Source organism: Mercurialis annua, linkage group LG3, assembly GCF_937616625.2.
Source record: "Mercurialis annua linkage group LG3, ddMerAnnu1.2, whole genome shotgun sequence".
Classification (NCBI taxonomy): Eukaryota; Viridiplantae; Streptophyta; class Magnoliopsida; order Malpighiales; family Euphorbiaceae; genus Mercurialis; species Mercurialis annua.
In genome coordinates this window covers 72945853-72960314 of record NC_065572.1, presented here as the reverse complement: position 1 = coordinate 72960314, position 14462 = coordinate 72945853, and the positions used below count along the sequence as shown (strand labels likewise).

At 34.0% G+C, this 14462-nt stretch overlaps 1 protein-coding gene and 1 long non-coding RNA gene across 33 annotated transcripts; both read right to left on the bottom strand.

Moving 5' to 3' along the window:
• Positions 1-270: 270 nt before the first annotated feature.
• Positions 271-3241, bottom strand: LOC130014732 (uncharacterized). 5 transcript variants are annotated; one of them, XR_008790366.1, is made up of 5 exons: positions 1946-3241; positions 1554-1716; positions 917-1017; positions 706-840; positions 271-609 (listed from the first exon to the last, which is right to left on the bottom strand). XR_008790366.1 is itself a non-coding variant. In XM_056105190.1 (3 exons), exons 1-3 carry the CDS (start codon positions 1963-1965, stop codon positions 444-446), a joined length of 303 nt encoding a protein of 100 aa, XP_055961165.1. In that variant the 5' UTR covers positions 1966-3241; the 3' UTR covers positions 271-443. The 5 variants fall into 5 exon arrangements, 1 of the variants encoding a protein (XP_055961165.1); XR_008790367.1 differs by having other exon boundaries at positions 1554-1660; XR_008790368.1 differs by lacking the exon at positions 1554-1716 and having other exon boundaries at positions 1946-2131; positions 2246-3241.
• A 691-nt stretch (positions 3242-3932) lies between these two features.
• On the bottom strand, positions 3933-14204 carry LOC126672976 (uncharacterized). Of its 28 annotated transcripts, none has more exons than XR_008790387.1 (24): positions 13254-14203; positions 13007-13180; positions 12822-12875; positions 12661-12729; positions 11211-12425; positions 10728-10853; positions 10559-10619; positions 10407-10482; positions 10253-10325; positions 10010-10132; positions 9802-9896; positions 8372-9719; positions 7996-8102; positions 7835-7912; positions 7539-7679; positions 6492-6607; positions 6307-6384; positions 6085-6141; positions 5887-5960; positions 5429-5596; positions 4419-4524; positions 4274-4307; positions 4076-4163; positions 3933-3958 (listed from the first exon to the last, which is right to left on the bottom strand). It is a non-coding gene; the product is annotated as an uncharacterized LOC126672976 (long non-coding RNA). The 28 variants fall into 28 exon arrangements; XR_008790376.1 differs by lacking the exon at positions 3933-3958 and adding an exon at positions 10975-11112 and having other exon boundaries at positions 4074-4163; positions 4249-4307; XR_008790380.1 differs by lacking the exon at positions 3933-3958 and having other exon boundaries at positions 4074-4163; positions 4249-4307; positions 8372-8547; positions 8654-9719; positions 13254-14201.
• Positions 14205-14462: the final 258 nt, after the last annotated feature.

The window sequence follows — 14462 nt, the reverse complement described above, 5'->3', positions numbered from 1 at the left end:
GAAAATTTGGCCAAGTTATTTGGATGTAGTCCTGCTCAGCTTGCCCTTGCTTGGTTTCTTGTTCTTCTTGACAAGTCAAAACTAAGTCCTGCAAAATGGAGATGAACAATTGCACTTGAATTTCTTGATTTTTATCTTTTATGAGTACATCATCTGTAACTCCCAACTTAATTCAAATTGTTGTCATTGAAATTAAATTATTAGAAATAATTATTGTATAAAAAAAGAATAAATATTTTGGGTGAAAATTGCTAAGTTTTACCGTCTGTATTGAGAGGAGAAAGGAAGTTTTTATTAATTGCAATACAATGATTACAACTTAGTAATTCTACTGAGCAATGTTTAGCTTATTATATACAAGCTGCCAATGCTTAAGAAAACAGAGAAAAAAATTACTGCCTCTAACAAACTCTAAAAAAGACTAACACACTTAAACAACAGGTTTAACTGTGGTGGCAGGAAGCTGAAGTATGCAGGAGTGAAGCACGTATAAGCTGCTGGACTGGACCTGTGAATGCTGGACAGCCTGACTGAATCGGATTGAATTCATGGTTCGTATTAGTCTGGAGCTTTAGAGACGGTTTACACTGCCTAAATTACAAGCCGTCTCTATAAAAGACATGTTACAGAAATTTCATATTCCAAGCAACAATTGAACATAAATTTTGATAACTGGAAAAGAGTTATAACAATAATAAATAATACCCGATGAGTTCATTTGGTGAAGCGAGATCAAGTGCATTCAAAATTTTATCAGTCAGCATTGTCTTTTGTCTTTGGTCCGCGATCATTATGACCCTTATTACAGCAGTCAAAGCCCTTGCAGCAATTCCATAGCCACTACAATCACATACCACAGTTGGTCAACTCTTAATGAAAAAAATAGTTGTTTATGGAGATCGAAATTGACATCTACCTCTCGGTTGCCTGATACAGAACATAAAACTTGGCATCTGAGTTGCAGCTGCTTCATATAGGTGTCAAGGATTTGTTTCAAACTCAGATTTGTTCTAGAATCTGCATTTCAAGGCTTAAGGTCTGAAAAACTACCGACCTTTCAATTTTTTTTCAATAGCACCCTCACCTTGTAATTTTTTCAATAGCACCCTATTTTGTATTTTTGGCTTTCAATAGCACTCTAAATTAAAAAAGTTAGATGATTTGATTATTATAAGGATGAAAATTTTCAAAAAAATTAAATTTAAAGGTGAAATCATACTTTTTTCTACTTGGACACTTTTAAACAAGTCCTTTAATTTTAAAAAATTCAAATAAGTCTTTGAAAAATGAGTTTAATTTGATGATTTAGGGTGCTATTGAAAGTCAAAAATACAAAATAGGGTAAAATTGATTGTTTTACAAGGTCGGGGTGCTATTGAAAGTCAAAAATACGAAATAGGGTGTTATTGAAGAAATTACAAGGTGAGGGTGCAATTGAAAAAAAATTGAAAGGTCGGTAGTTTTTCAGACCTTAAGCCGCATTTCAAAAACAGATTGTATTGGAAAAAAATTGAATAGAAAATATGTATAAATCTAGCAAGACTATTACTAACCTTTGTAAGAACATAAGCAGCATATAAAAATTTGATAAATCCGTCGCTTCAAGACTTATAGTGTATGGAAGCCGCAAAATAAATATAAAATGAACATTTCAAAGTGCCTGGAAGCTGAATACTTCATAATGTGGCAAGAGGCACTCTTTGCTAAATTCAAAATCTAAAATGAAATAAACAATTATCTAATACAGAATAATGCTTAGTACTAAAATTGTGAATATTTAACACAAATGCATGCATTCCATTGCCAACTAATCATCTGGCTGACTACTTAAAATAGCATTTCAATACAGAAAAAAATAATACTTTCCACCGAAGCTGCGGCTTAAAATAACAACTTCTGAAATCAAAGAGAATATCAAGATGGAAGTAGAATAAGCTTGTCTTACATTGGGATCGTAAGGATCATTAAGGGATGGTTCAACGACAGCTTTATCTAACCAAGACTCAAAGGGTAATTCTGCTTCAAAAGGCACTTGTTCATTCGGGAAAACAAGCTTCACATCTGCATCTGAAATTAGCAGTAACAATTGAACGCAACTCCTTTGCAACATCAAGAGATTGGCAGTCCGTAGCTGCAATTGCCACATGTTCATATAGTACCATGCGAGTTAGAAATAGCGACTAATAATTCAAAGGCAGTAACTGCACGAAAAAAAAGGATGATAGGTGGGAAAAGATGAATTTACCTGGAGTCAATCCTAATATACTAAATCCTAATACCTTAAATCCTAAACCATTATCCTAAAACTAACCGTAAATATACTAACATTAAACCCTAATCCTAAACCCTGAAACCCTAATCCTAACTCTAAATATACTAAACCTTAAAACCTAATCCTAAATATACTAAATCCTAAACCGTTATCCTAACACTAACCGTAAATATACTAACATTAAACCCTAACCCTAAACCCTGAAACCCTAATCCTAACTTTAAATATACTAAACCTTAAAACCTAATCCTAAATATACTAAATCCTAAACCGTTATCCTAACACTAACCGTAAATATACTAATATTAAACCCTAATCCTAAACCCTGAAATCCTAATCCTAACTCTATATATACTAAACCTTAAAAACTTATTCCTAAATATACTAAATCCTAAACCTTAATCTAGAAACCCTAACCCTAAATATACTAACCTTAATCTTGAAACCCTAACCCTAAACATACTAACCTTAAACTGTAATCCTAAACCTAATACATAAATGCTAAATACTAAACCCGAAGTATACTAAAACCCTATTCCCAACCCTAAACCCTAGTTGTACAAAAAATATAACTACAGATGCAAATTTTGAAAAAGATTTCACCATTTAACTAAATAGTCATATAGATTATCGAAAAATATATAATTAAAAAAAAATATATGTATAACTTGTAAAAACAATCATATTATTTTTAGAATTGATTTATTTGTTTACATGGTAAAAATTTCATGATAATCATACAACTCAATAACAATAAAAGCAAACTTCACAATTATAAATAAAAAATATATAATTCCAATTTTAATAGAAGAAGAGCACTTATCTTTGAGTTTGTTCCTGACGTGAAGATTGTAACCATTAACCAAACTACTATAGTATGTAGCAGACAATGTAAGATAATGACACATAGGAAAAAACTAATATAGTATGTAGCAGACAAAGTATTTTCAGGCTGCCTGGATCCAGCTGAAAAACGCAGAGGTCAATACTCAGTTTCGATTAAGGCATAGGAAAAAACTGGGAAGTCCACCTACTGTCCCTGAGTAAGCACGAGAAAGACATAAATGATCAATCTGAAAGTAAGTTCACAAAGTTAATACCCTTGTTAGAATAAAAACAATCAGAACATGAAAGTATATTTGGAGATTAAACACTCTATATATATACCTTTGACAGTTTATATGCTCTGAATAGTATCTTTGAAACACCTGTTATAAAAGCAGCAAATACTAATAGTGAGCAGCTATAGAACACTAAACATCAAATCCTATAAGAGAAACTATCTATTTTTAGTGTCGTTTTTATTTTATAATTTTCTGGGTAGTTCTTCTCCAAAAAGAAAAATTTGGGTAGTTATTTTATATTTTATCACTAAATATAGAGATCAGGTAGTTCTATAATAGTAATCATACAATTCCATAAATTCCAACTAAAATTACAGTCAGAATAATGTAATTCAGAATTAAGAAAAGGGGAAAAAATACTTATCGTTGTGCTTGAGGCATTCAAAAGAGTAGCCTTGATGACTAAACTAACACTGGATCAATGACATATGGAATGGCATCTTGTATACAAGAGAAGTATAAAAAAACATTTACCTTTGACATGGCAAGCCCTGTGACATATATTTCTTCATCAGCAGACTCATCATAAAGTATCCGCCTACATCCCCACCTTAAATGAAACCTGCTCAAGCAGATAAACATATATTCAAAAAGAAATGCTGAAGAAACGTAAACAACAATGAATAATAATCTAGCATATATACTAAGTTTATTTGATATCTTTGTCTTACAGCCATACCTGCCTCCTTTATCTTCAATATATTTTCTAATGGGACCGCTCAGATATACATCTGGAGAACCCTTGAGCATGCGTAGTAAAGAGGCCTCTGTATTAGTGGCAAATAAGGAGAATATAGTGAGCATACAAAGAGCATTGATGTTATCACAAGGGCATACGCAATAGGATCCCACATTCTCTGAATACTAGCACGTGTACCATCTTTACACAAAAACCAGTCGGAGAAGCTGATCTGGAAGAACAAAATGCAGTTGCAAGTAAAAGACATTTACACTGGAAATGAAGGAGAGATACCATAAGTTGCATAAAAAAAAACTGAAATGAAAATTTAGTTATTGCTTACGCAATCTAAATCCCGTATAGTCCTTCAATGCTCCATCTGGATCAACTAGGGCCTTTACAACTGGGCTTAACGCAAGAGCCAAAGCATTTCTTGCTTTATCATATGTCTGCACTTGCACAGCATTCAAGAGAAAGGAACTGTGAGTATTGCAGTGGACAAGGAACTACATACTAGTTGAAGGAAATGGATACTATGAGAATAAGGGTGAAGCCCAAATTATCAATACACGACTCAATAATTTCATGCAAGTCCATAAATCCTAAACTTAAAAGACACGTAATCCCTTAAAAGCTTTTCTTTTGCACTATCATTATTGGCGAAATGTCAAAGGGGCAAACTTAGGCTGCAATACTAAGATATGTTTACTCAATTAAACTTGCCCTTACAACGTTTTTAAGCTCGCACTAAGAAATGGATATATGGATAGAATCAGAATGGACAACCTCCCGGCAAATATTACCTTAAGCTGATTTGTAGTTAGAAAAAAGTTGGATCCCATGTAGTGGAGCTCCTATTGGAAAACGAAAAATCGAGCTCTGCAATCCAAATTGTAAACTTATTAAAAGATCTAAAAAAACATGAGATTCGCTATGCCACAAATGAGTGAGTGTGTTCCTTCGCCAGTAAATTCTTATCTGCACCCACCTATATTCATCTATAGATTCAAGAACAATAAACTGAGAATAAATCAATTGCAGCATTTATTGGTAAAAACGAATTGTAAATCTCTGGCACATGATAAAAATATGTTGAGCATTCAAAAGAAATATGACTGGGAGACAACACTCTTGACTTGACAACAATCAATAATAAACCCAAGGGCATACGCAACAGGATCCCACATTCTCTTAATACTAACACATGTACCACCTTTAGACAAAAACCAGTCGGAGAAGCTGATCTGGAAGAACAAAATGCAGTTTCAAGTAAAAGACATTTACATTGGAAATGAAGGAGATGCCCATAAGTTACATAAAAAAAACTGAAATGAAAATTTAGTTATTGCTTACGCGATCTAAATCCCGTATAGTCCTTCAATGCTCCATCTGGATCAACTAGGGCCTTTACAACTGGGCTTAACGCAAGAGCCAAAACATTTCTTGCTCTATCATGTCTGCACTTGAACGGCATTCAAGAGAAAGGAACCGTGAGTATTGCAGTGGACAAGGAACTACAAACTAATTGAAGGAAATAGATACTATGAGAATAAGGGTGAAGCCCAAAATTTCAATACACGACTCAGTAATTTCATGCAAGTTCATCAATCCTAAACTTAAAAGACGAGTAATCCCTTGAAAACTTTTCTCTTGCACTATCATTATTGGCGAAATGTCGAATGGACAAACTTAGGCTGCAATACTAATATATGTTTACTCAGTTAAACTTGCCCTCAATTATAACGATTTTGAGCTTACACTAAGAAATGGATGTATGGATAAAATCAGAATGAGCATCCAACAAATATTACCTTAAGCTGATTTGTAGTTGGAAAAGGATGGATCACATGTAATGGAGCTCCTATTGGAAAACGAAAATCAAGCTCTGTAATCCAAATTGTAAACTTATCAAAAGATTAAGAAAATATGAGATTCGCTATGCCAAAAAAATAAAATTAAAAGGAACGTAAAATTCAAAATTTTAGATAATTATTGCAATTTCACCCCACCTTATTCACAAATGTGTGAGTGTGTTCCTTCGCAAGTAAATTCTTATCTGCACCCACCTATGTTCATCCATAGATTCAAAACAACAATCAGAGAATAAAACAATTGCCACATTTATTGGTAAAAATGAATTGTCAATCTCTGGCACATGATATAAATATGTTGAGCATGACAACATTCATCAATAAAATTTCATAATACAGTACTAATCATGAATACTTCACCTTCTTCAAAACCGGAAAAGATTATTGTAGCAATAAAAAAAGACACAAAATCCCATGTTCCACACTACCTCTGGAGTTCTAAAAAAATCAAGTTACTAGGATTAAAATAAAGTGTGCATAGAAACAAAAACAAAAGAGATCTTTGGGGTAGCATCAGATAGCTTAAAGAGTACAATGAGCAGCACCTCACGACCTTGATCCAATAGCTCCACTGCAGTTGACATCCCGATAAGACCACCTCCAATAATAGTCACTTTTAGTTTTGGTCCTCTATTATGCTCTGGTTCTAGTGGAAACAACCCTTTGGAGTTGGAAAAAATACCATTCAGTAAAAGGTCAAATTTAAGTCCAAAAGCAAAAAATAAAGGAACAAAGGGTCAACGCGCCCCCTAAACTTGTGACACGGTGTCATCTAGCCCAATTTATACTTTTTTGAGCAATTAACCCCAAAACTCTTCATTTTTGGGTCAAATAACCCCATAATTTATATTTTTATTTTAAAAAACAGATTTAGGATAATTTTATCGCAACAATTAGGGAAGTATGTAATTACTTTTTTGCATCCCTCACCTCCGATTTGTATTTTACGCGTTTTAAAAATATAATTACGGGGTTACTTGACCCGAAAATGAAGAGTTTTAGGGTTATTTGCTCAAAAAAGTATAAATTGGGTTAGATGACCCCGTGACACAAGTTTAGTGGGCGCGTTGACCCTTTGTTCAAAAATAAAGACCAAATTGAAACTAATACAGCTCAAAAACACCTAGTGTCTTGTTGTGCATTAATGACACTAAACAAAGAGAAAGAAAAGAACAGAACAAGAGCATGCCTAGAATCTGAGCATAATTTACTGGGTCTTGAACCTAGAAATAATTTCAGACTGCAGACCAATTCATTTGAACAAATTTTTCATATTCTCCTCCAACAAATTCTGAAAACTACCAGACGCTACATATATCTTTCTCACCGTTAAAACAAACCAAGCTACAAGGATCAAACTGATCTAGAAATATGTGATTAGTGGTTGAATTTCTTGAGATGGCTTATCAGTTGGACTAACTGATACTAGTGAAAATACTAATTAAATTCCTTAAATTCCTTAAAAATCAAACAAAGACACTAACTTCAAATTCAAGAGCAAAGAAAAGAAACACCCAAAAACCAGATAAACATATTACGGCTTCAAGAAAACACAACACAAACTAAAGCAAAATAAAGAACAGCCAATTTACCATTGAGAATCACATCAGAAACTCTTTGTTTCCAAAGAATCCAAAACAGACCTAACATAAAACAATTTCTGGGTCCTCGCCACCTGACCCACCAACCTTGAGCCACAGGAGAGCAAGAAGCCAGGAGTCCTCTATCTGGTCCTAGCAACCGAATTAAGAACAAAAAGTGAGAAACTTTCTAAGCTTAAATCAATGAAGTGTCAATTTTAACACAGCCCAGTTCAAGTTTAAAAGAAACAATTTGAATTAAAGTACATATAAGCTAGAGAATTAAACGGAGAAGAATTGACATCTACCTCTTGGTTGCCTGATACTGAACATAAAACTTAGGATCTGAATTGCAGCTGCTTCATATAGGTGTCAATTCTAGAAGTCTGCATTTCATAAACAGATAAGCATTGGAAAATAAATTGAACATAACATAAGTATGAATCTAGCTAGCAAGACTAATACTAACCTTTGCAAAGCAGCATATACGAATCTGACAAGTTTGTGAAAAATAAATATGAACATTTCATATCTTGGAAGCTGAACACTCCATGATGTGGCAAGAGGCACTCTTTGCTAAATCAAAAATATACAATGAATTAAACAACTATCTAATAGAGAATAGTGCTCAGTACTAAAATTGCGTTGTATTGTGAGAATAATGCATATAGAATGTCACGTGTAAGTGCGGGCATTCCATTTCCACCTAATCAACTGGCTGACTACTTAAAATAGCGCATTTCAATACAGACAACAAAATACTTTCAAACCAAGCTACAATCTAAAATAACAAATTTTGAAATCAAAGAGAACAACAAGATGAAAAAAGAATAAGCTTGTCTTACCTTGGGATTGCATGATCATAAAAGGATGGTTCAACAACAGCTTTATCTGACCAAGACTCAAAGGGTAATTCTGCTTCTGAAGACACTTGTTAAAGCAATTGAATGTAATAACTTTGCAACATCAAGAGATTGGCAGTCCATAGCTGCAATTACCACCTATTCATATAGTGCCCATTCTACACCAAGTAAAGAGCACACGCGAGTTAGAAATACCTGATTACTAATGCTTAATTAAGAACATAACTTAAACTATTGTTTTAAAAATGGAAATGACAAACTGACTTATCTTCTATGTGAAAATGACAGAGCATGAAGATCTAAAGGCCTAGAAGGGGCATCAGTTAATCTCCTTTTTTCTTCTCAATCTATAACTCCCTCTCTTTGCTTCTAATTTTTCTGTGTGTTCTGCTTCTACATTCCTTAATCTCTCAGCCTCTTCATGCTTCCCGGATTCCCCCTATGCAAGTTTCTGAGTCTCCTCTTCACACTTCTCATAATAAATTCTCTCTCTTGACTCCCTGTCTTACTTCCGGGATGATCTAATTTATTCTTTCTGAACTATCCTACCACTCTTTCTTGGAAAATTATCCTATTGTCAAGCATCTGAGACACCTTATTCTTCTTTTTGAGGTCCCCATCATGACATTGTCTCAGTTCATTCTCTAGTTGCTGCTCAAGTTCATGTCTTTTCCACTAATCGACGTTGAAAGGCAGTATCAATCAGTGAAGATGCCTCTTCTTCCCTCTAGCAATGCCTATAATATTTCTCTCTCACTGCTTTATTTCTTAAAGGATTTTGCTTCGTCTTCCTTTGCTCAAGTTCAAAAGCATGCCTCTTTTGCTCCGCCTCTTTGACAACTCCTCCCGATCCATTTCCAGTAATTGGCGTTCTTGTTCTTCCTACCTCTTGTCAATAATTACCAGCAAGAAATTTCTTATGTTCTTTATCCACAATCTCCCCTAATCCAGGTAAAATATTACCAAATTTTGATGATTTATTTACTGGAGATTATTTCACAGTTCTTGCTTTATTTAAAGACTCGGCAAATTTTGCAAGATGATCTCGTATATCATCCGATTCAAGATCCAACTTAACAAGTATATACCATTCTTCACATGATCAACTGAGATGGAAAATACTGTTCTTAAGAAGAAACCTACTTTTTTATATTGCTCCACCATATAATGGAATCCTGGAAAGTCATATAACCATTAAACAAAAACAAGTAGAGACACAATACCCAATACCCAATAATCAAAAATCAAAAAAATAATTAAATCTCAAAGTTATAGATACAGGCAAACCCATTTTCAATCTCCCACATATCTCCAAACAGTTGGTAGATTCCTAGAAAACAAACAAGCAAAAAGTTAATAATCCCACCAAATTATGAAATTCTTAATTGAAAAAATACTTAAATTAAAGCAACCTGATTTATCGATCTTTGTGAACACATAATGCACCAAGCAACTTAAGAATTTCAACTTAAGAATATCATCCTCCTATTCAATATCATCACGAATCCTGCCATTCAAACATTTTCTGATGTGATGACACCATAGAAGTTGGCACAAGAAAGCATTTTGTAAATACATAAATAGACTACTTTATTTTGAGCAGATAAATGGACAACTTACGTAGACAAAGCATACACTATGATTGTATGAAATGCTCCATATGAGGTGATGTAATCTCAGGACACCAATACAAGCCTCCCAAAAGTGAATGCACTATTTTCTATTTAGTGATTTGTTGAGGTCCTATTCAGAAAATTATGCAATTGCAAATTAAAAAAACAGTTGCACATGCACTGCTAAACACCTGTGCATGTGGTATATAACCCCAAATTAAGTAGAAATAATTATGACATAGACAATTACCTCTGGGTGTTGAAGGATTGATACTAAACTTGATATAAGAGTCATAACAATTGAGAAAAACTTCTTGATGAACCTATAATTATAAATAATTGATTTCAATAAATAAAATACATTCAAAAGAAAGAGAGAGGGAGAGGGAAAGTTGAGCACATACCTTGACTGCTAATTTCACCAGTAGCACAACAAGCATTGTTTGTAACAGATACAGTTCCCTTGAGCTTAAGTGTGCTCTGTGATATACATATATTAGGTAAATCTACAGCCAAACCAAAATAAAAAGGAAACCATGAAAATAGGTTTACTAACCAGTTGTTTGGCTGCAACATCAAGAAATATGGCCAATTGAGGGCGCAAACATACACCACGCCTGAGGACGCAAACATACACTAGGGTAATACCAACCATTTTGTTTTGCTAACAGACAACACTTCTCAGCCTTAATTCAACTGTACCCAATCAGCAGAGAAGAATTTACTTGAGTTCTGCCAGTGACATACACCCTTGCAAGGTCGCCAAGCAGTGCAAAAGCACTTTGTCGATCATCAGAAGCATCGTCTGCGGAACATTGCAGCAACAGGTCCCTCAAATTGCTTTGTGAAACCTGTAAGGAAAAGTAGAGGTGGTCATTAAGCAAGTGTATCATACATGAAGCCATTGCAAAGAGTGAATAATTGAGATGACAGATGGCGCATCTCCAGTCCGTGATCGGGAAGTAACTGTACCACATGCATCCCATCATGACCAGCATCAAGAATTAGTAAATAAAAACAAGATTTCCTTTGTAAGATAAGCAGTCATGTCCTTAAGAGCTTTCTTTCTTTGCAGTACGTAATGAACTAGTATCGCACAGAGATAAATTTCTATGGCAAGTATATAAGCAAGGGTCAAAGGCACTTCATGCACATAAAAATAAACGTCATTTCTTACAGAAATAAAGTATAGAGGAAAAAAGGAGTACGAAACTCTCAATCCCACTATCAAGACCCATCAGCAAGGGCAGAGAGGAGACAATAAAATTTTCATCCTGAAACAGGGTCAACCTGAAATGTAGAATAAATAGCAAAGTCGTGCCATTAGGACAACTATACAAAAATAAATCAAGAAAAAATACATCACTATGCAAGTGTTTAGACGTGCTGGCATATCAACTCTACAAATACCCCGTTGGATGTACTGAGAATAAAATACAGCCATGGAAGCAAGCGGGTTTCTTTCATTCTCCTTGCTATGCATAAGGTAATGAACATACTAAAAGACAGAAAATCAGGAACAAAAATCATTCACAGAAATACACTTAAAAAGAAGATACCAACAAACTGAAGACACAAAATCACAAACACCAAGACAAAACTAGACAAAAAAACAATACCTACCTAGAAGCAAAAATTATTCGCACACAAATACACTTACAAATAAGACACCCACAAACCAAAATACACAAAATCTGAAAATCATAAACACAGAGACATGAAATTACACTCACAAAGATATACACAAATACAAACACACATTGAGAACATAGAAAAGCACAAACACATAGAAAAACACAGAATCAAAGAAACGTAAAATACAATCAGAGAAAACAACGAAATCAAAATATGAAAACAGATCAAACTAAAAGTCACAAAATACACAAAATTACAAAAGTTAATGACCTAAAGAAAAACAACCACAAACTAAAGTAACAAAATCACAAAATTACACTCACAAATACATACACACATTGAGAACATAGAAGAAGCACAAACACATAGAAAAACACTCAGAGAGGAAAACAAAATCAAAATATAAAAAACAGAGCAAACAAACACAGATATATAGAAAAATCCATAAATCAGAGAAACACAAACAAGAAGATCAAAAATAGAGACTGAGACTGAGAAATGAAATGGCGGGTAAACAAAAAAAATAATAGTGGCGGGTTTGGTTTTATAAGGTAATGAACAATCCTCATAATGATTTCCCTTCTGAACAGAGGAACTTCCAGAGCCACTATACTCATTGTCAATGTCCACTTTATACCCTTGCAGCTTCCACTAGCTATTTCACTGGATTTTGCTGCTGCACTGCAAGCTTCTGCGAGTGACCTATTATCGGATAGACCATTTGACCCTTTCATCGTATTCCAGCCTACCAATGGATCAACCTAGATAACCACTACGTCCCCTTCCACCTGTAGGTAGAAAATAATGATTTCAAACCATTAGAATATTACATCCCATTCAAAGTGAATGTGGTGTCACTATAAAGCTTCAACATGAATACTTATTGCTACTAAAGAGTATAGACTAATCAAGAATCTTATTAGAATGCAAAGACATGACACTGTCTAACTACTCAAGAAGAAATTGATCTAAAAACTAATGACAAATGTGGAAAATTAAAAGTCCCTCAAACACCAAACTTACAGCTCTGTTTTGTGCAGCAAGTCCACTAACGAACACATCTGTAGATACAACCTCAATTTTACAGTATGCCTGCAACAAACAGTATGTGCAAACCAATGAGCAATGACTCCTGACTAAGAGCTTAAGATAAAGAAACATCACTGAATTAATAAAGAAAATACCTCATTTCTCTTGTGAGCATTAACACGGAAAACTGTTTTAAACACATCACCTTTCTGCCAAATATCAAAGAAAGCAAACCAAATTAAAAACCTAGCAGAAAAAGAAGGACAAAAAATATTGTAATCAAATTCAATTAGCAAACAAACCTTCATTGGATCATGACAAGAGTTTAAAAATGCCTTACCAACAATAACCTGAGATGAGGTGTTCAACATGGCCATTTATATGCATAGCTGGCAGGGAACTGAAATCGTCAAAATCTGGCTGCCTAGATGAGAAGTTGCACTCATAAATATATAATTCTTTGTTTTATTGCCTCCATTTCCACATGACTGTGACAACTCTCGTCCTCCATTCACTAAGAACAGTCAATTAAACAGTGTGTTAGACAAGCACAAAATAAAAAAGTGAAAAATAGTATAATGTAATACCTAAACTAGGAGATTCTTGCTTAGATCGGCGCTTATTTTTCTTCTTCTCCTAGTCTTTATCATCAATCCTTTCAACCACCACACTCAGGACGTTTGGTCACTCATCATTCCAATACTATTCTTACTAAATACCCAAAGCTCATAAAAACAATCCCAGAAGAATTGAACGTTCACGAACACAGAAAAAAAAGCAAAAACACAACTAGGCACACAAACCCACTCAAAAGAGAAAAGAAAAAGAAAAAGAAAAATTACTCACGGCAAAATCATTCACAAATATAGACAACAAACACTGAGACACAAAAATACAAAAACGAACACCCAAAGAAACTAAAAATTCACACACATGTAAAAAAATTAAAAACAAAAATGACTAACACGAACAACCTTCGCACTCATCATACAGACACAAAATCACAAACACACAATCACAAACTAAATTACACTCACAAATACTGAGACACAAAATTACACTCACAAATCCAAACACAAATACAGAGACACAAAATTACACTCATAAATATATACACAAATACAAACACACATAGATGAAGCCCTAACACATAGGAAAAAAAAGAATCAAAGACTCAGAGAGAAAAATGAAATGAAAATATAAAAGCGGAGTAAACAAACACAGATATATCCATAAATCAGAGAAACACAAACAATTACTGAGACAGAAGCACAAGACTCGGAGGGAAAATTAAAATCAAAAATACAACTAGGCACAAAATTACACTCACAAATACGAACACACGTAGACTCGGAGAAAAACATATTAAAACACAGATGAATCAAAGACTCGGAGAGAAAAATAAAATAAATCAGAGAAACACAAACAAGAAGATGAAGAACAGAGACTGAGACTGAGACTGAGAAGTGAAATGGCGGTAAACAAAAAATTAATAGTGGCGGGTTGGGTTGGGTTGGGTTCGGTTTTATAAGCATAAAATGTAATCCTAATGACAACTGGTTTTTGGTTTTGATTTGACTATAATCCCAAATCCATTTAGGAATAAAAATAAAGTAGCCACGCGGCCTATCTTTTTAAAACGCCAAAATTAATGCTGCAGTTACTTAAACACTTACTTACTTACAGCTGTTAATTCTTTTTTTTTTTACCGAAAAGAAAATAAACAAGTAATAACACCTTAATGTAAAATATCTCTATTAGTTGAAGCGTACAATACCCTTTGGGACCAATTTTTT

What these genes read in the sequence shown, in the direction of transcription:
- LOC130014732 (XM_056105190.1), bottom strand. Translation starts at nt 1,965, where the DNA reads ATGATCCTTACGATCCCAAT. An exon ending in ATGATCCTTACGATCCCAAT is followed by an intron (nt 841 to 1,945) that starts GTAAGACAAGCT and finishes ATGTGATTGTAG; the next exon opens with TGGCTATGGAATTGCTGCAA. An exon ending in TCACCAAATGAACTCATCGG is followed by an intron (nt 592 to 705) that starts GTATTATTTATT and finishes CTTGTAATTTAG; the next exon opens with GCAGTGTAAACCGTCTCTAA.